The 4,333-nt window shown below is 30.1% G+C and overlaps 1 protein-coding gene across 1 annotated transcript in view; it reads right to left on the reverse strand.

Moving 5' to 3' along the window:
* Positions 1-647: 647 nt before the first annotated feature.
* Positions 648-4,333, reverse strand: part of LOC119589047 (band 7 protein AGAP004871-like) — a gene marked incomplete at its 5' end in the record, with an annotated part of 109,034 nt that continues 105,348 nt past the window's right edge. Inside the window, 1 exon segment of the mRNA XM_037937624.1 lies at positions 648-4,229. Within this exon segment, the coding sequence (XP_037793552.1) occupies positions 4,128-4,229 (102 nt within the window).

The following is a 4,333-nucleotide window of genomic DNA, read 5'->3' on the forward strand; positions in this document are numbered from 1 at the left end:
CTGAGATACACAACCTCGTTTTTTTATTAACTTGTAATCCTACCAGAAATGGGAAAAAAAAGCAGGTGAGTGGAAACATTCACAGGGTCTCTGAGATTACATAGATATGAATGTATATGGTACAAATCTATTCTGGTTATATAGATTTGTAAAGCATCAGATCAAGACTGTAACTAAGTGGCTGCCAAATGTTGTGAGTGATATATGATCTGTGATGTTATACTGAGGGTGTGTCACTTTGAAGAAGTTACACTGTCTTCTAACTCAGATTGATGATTTCTCTTTATGTATCAAAATGGAGAAAAATTTTAATTTGAAATGAATGAAATTCTTTTAATTTATCTAACTTTTATATGGCCACAAATCAATCCATTTCATCAAACATTCTTTTCCTTTTTCTCCTTCTTTCCTCTCCAGTCTTCCTTCATTTTTTTTCTCCTCCCTTTACTTCTATCTTTAATTTTAACTTTTTATATGTTATCAGAAGCTTCCTAGCATGGTTTGTTCTCTAATTGTCGGTGGCAAAGTGCATATCTAAGTCATTTCTATTTAACATGACACATTTAGTGCAACTCATGAGAATTAAAGTAAATTAACTCCTATAACTAATACAGTTGTAGGATATGCTTTGAAATGACAAACAAGTCTGATGAAGTAAAATTTATTCTTATTCTGTATAAAAGAAACATGATTTAACATTAATGGATGGTAACATACAAATAAGCATGTTACCCCAGAAAAACCATTCCTGTGCATAAATTGGTATTTTAATTTTTTCTTTACAAATGTACTTTTGCGCTTATGTAAATTGAGTGGTTTTTCTGAAGTTATTCAAAATCTACATGAAGAATACTCAATGGTGTTAGTCTACATTCAAGTTCTGGGTATCAGTATTATAAGTAACTGTGATAATGTATATATATTTTTTTGTCACTGTTGGATCAAATACCCAAAGATTATTACACTCTTTTTCTGAAAGAATGGGTCATTGTCTGGCAATATTATTTAGGTTGAAATCAGAAAACTTTATAACCTTGGTATGTAATTACTCTCATATACCTGCAAATCAGTAATACATAAGTGCAGACTGTAAGTACCACTGTATTCAAACACATTTAAGATGACAAACAGAAGCCAATGTATTCAAAGAGAGAAATATAAGTCATCCGAGCTTTTGATCTAATATTTTGGGGGTGCATTTTTTTGCAATTACAAATATGCTATATACAGTTGTGAAGATATGTTCTTTCAAACTTCCTTTACAGAGTAAAATACTTTGTTTTATCTCCAAGTAGCACACAAGAAATGGAAAATTGAATTTGTTTGGAGAATATAAAGGTTTTAAATCTATTCTAAAGACAATATTTAGTTCATTTTGTGTACTTTACTCTCTAAGATTACAAAGACAAAATATGGAACAAGATAAGTCCTAAACTTCAATATTCTCTTGTATATCTAACTTCCATAAAATATCTCTTATGGGTAGAAATAAAATCAAAAGGATAGAGAGTGCAATCAGCTAAAATCATACAGACCAAAATTTCATAAAAATGATAAAATCTTGTGTTTATGATGCATCTAAATGTTCACAAAGCATGTACTGTTGGAAAAAGATTCTAAACAGAAGTCACTAAGATAAATGATTCATGTATGATATATGCATAGAATCTAAAGACTATATTGTTTAGTTCAAGCTCCTGAATCATATCTTATAGTCAAAACTTTGTCCATGCTCCCAGCTATGTTAAGTATTAAAAGAATGGCCTCTGCGAATAATATGTCTTCATATCTCAACATGGCCCAATGACTTAACATCTTTGCTCTTTCACAACATGCACTCACTTTATACATATGTTGGAAGAGAAACAATCCAATAGTCTTTCATATGTCCATATAATGTTCAGTAACTTCAAAGTTGAAAACAGGAAAGAGAACAAGATATGAGAATTATGAGAGACTATATCCAGTGTACATAGTAATGTGTAGTAAACCTTTTTCAACAGTTCATTCCTTTGGCATGAAGATACATCATAAATTAATCATGTACTTATAATAACCTATCCTATTCAAAGCTACAATATAAATCATACAATGATAATCATAATAATCCTTAAACTAAATATAATATATTCAATAAAAGTTTATCAACTATATAATCAACTGGGAGATATATCTAGAGTTCTGGATAAGTACCGATCTCTGAATCTAACTGGCATACTGAATACTCATTTCACTAATATTTTGGATGGCCAATTTAATGAAAAATCTACACAGGATTGGGCTTAACTTCTACATTCTCAGGAAATATAAACTGTAATATTTTACATGAAAGAATAATATATGAAATATTTATTCCCATTCTATAAAGACTGGCTGCAATTTTGGAATATCAATTTTGTATGTTTGAAATTCCATGCAATATCAATCTATTTTCCTTTCCATCTATTGTTGCTCCAACACAAAACAACTCGTTACCATCAGCTCTTATGCAGCTTTTTCTACCTTGTTTGTTAAATGAAAGCTATATTTCAAAAACTAAATAGCATCTCATGTTTCCTGAACATTGTAATACCTGTGAAAACTAAATTGTATACAGATGTGTTAATAAAAATGAATGATAAATGGAAAACATTCTATAATGCTTTTAAGAAGCTATTGCAAGTATCACAATTTTAAATACATATCTGTTTTGAAATAAGCAAACTAACTCTTTGTTATTCTCATATCTACATATTTTTTACAAATAAGATGGGTTAAACTGTTTTATAACAGAAACCAAACTTTCTTATTTCACTTATCACTCAACATCTGTTTCAGAATGCTGCTCTCCACTCAGTTTTAAAAGGACCTCCATTAACACCATAAACCTGGTACACATGTCTTCAGACTGTTATAAATCAATGACTAATTCAGTTTCTATTCAACAGACACTGTTACACAGCTTGACATTAATTACATAGTATAATACATATCACTGTTTGGGACATGTATTTTTCCTGTAGATTATATAGAGAAAGTTCCCAAAATTATAATAAGAAAGAAAATAAAAAAGATCACACAGGAGAGTAGGCAGCATGTCATATATAATGTTAAATAACACTATCACTCCTAAGCTTGGATGAAATTCCAACATTATGAAAGTGACAAGCAAATACCCACTCCCCATCATGAGAGTATGCTTATTCACATCTGCACAACACATGGAAACATATGATTACTATATGTATATATACTTAGCTATCATCAGTTTTCAACCCCAAAAATATAAATTTGTCTTTATGATTTTTCTTTTTTCCTCATGACATATCTGAACATTTAATAAAGAAATTTCCATGTTGATTAATCCGTTTCAAGATAGTACACACAATACATACTTCTCTTTATAATCATCAACAATTTCTTCACCAGTCAAAGTAATAATGGAGTATTGGTGGTTTTTATCCCAGATGTCTGCATCTTCCTCCATTGGTGCCACCAAATGAGTTTTTAAATTTTTTATTTCAACATAACTGTTACATAAAAAATATCTTACCCCTTTTTTACTGTTCTGAACTTATAACAAGTTCAAGCAATGTTTTAAACTTGTCCCAAGTTAATGTTATTACATCTTAAGAGTTTAATGGTCAACAGGGAGGCACTTTATGAAATAAATGGAAGGTTTAATATGTTTGAGTCTTTATCTTAATAACTTCAGCTATAAGATTTTATTCTTAAAAATAATGTGACTTCAAGTAGGTTATAACAGACAAATTAATTATTTCATAAGACAAATCAAAGTTTGGTGAAAACTCTATAGGATATATATTTTTCCATGAAGTGCACTATTCAAATCATAAAGGTACAGTGTCTATCACCAGGAACCAAACAATACTACTAAAAATCTTCTGACATATTATATAGAGACAAATATCTTATTCTGCAGCACATCCAATCACATATGTTACTATTTATTTCAACAATGTGCAGTGGAAGATGTGTTCTTGACTTAACCATATTCTTGTTTAATAAATTTTAAATTATATCATTTTTAAAATTCAACCAATTCAATTCATGTCAGTGTCTGTGTTTGATAAGCAAAATTTTGAGGTCGGTTCCCATGTACAGTCTGAAGCTGGCGATTCATTCCACTAATTCCTCATGTAGTGGGTGATAATGTCAATAGGAACCGGGAAGATGATAGTCGAGTTCTTTTCTGCCGAGACGGTGTTGAGTGTTTGTAAGTAACGAAGCTGGAAGAGAATTAGGAAAAGAATATAAGTCTTTTGTTCTACTTTTCCTATCTGATTATAAAAATGTATATACAGTACATGTAGGTATATTCACTTATTCACTG

Source organism: Penaeus monodon, chromosome 25 (assembly GCF_015228065.2).
Source record: "Penaeus monodon isolate SGIC_2016 chromosome 25, NSTDA_Pmon_1, whole genome shotgun sequence".
Taxonomy (NCBI): domain Eukaryota; kingdom Metazoa; phylum Arthropoda; class Malacostraca; order Decapoda; family Penaeidae; genus Penaeus; species Penaeus monodon.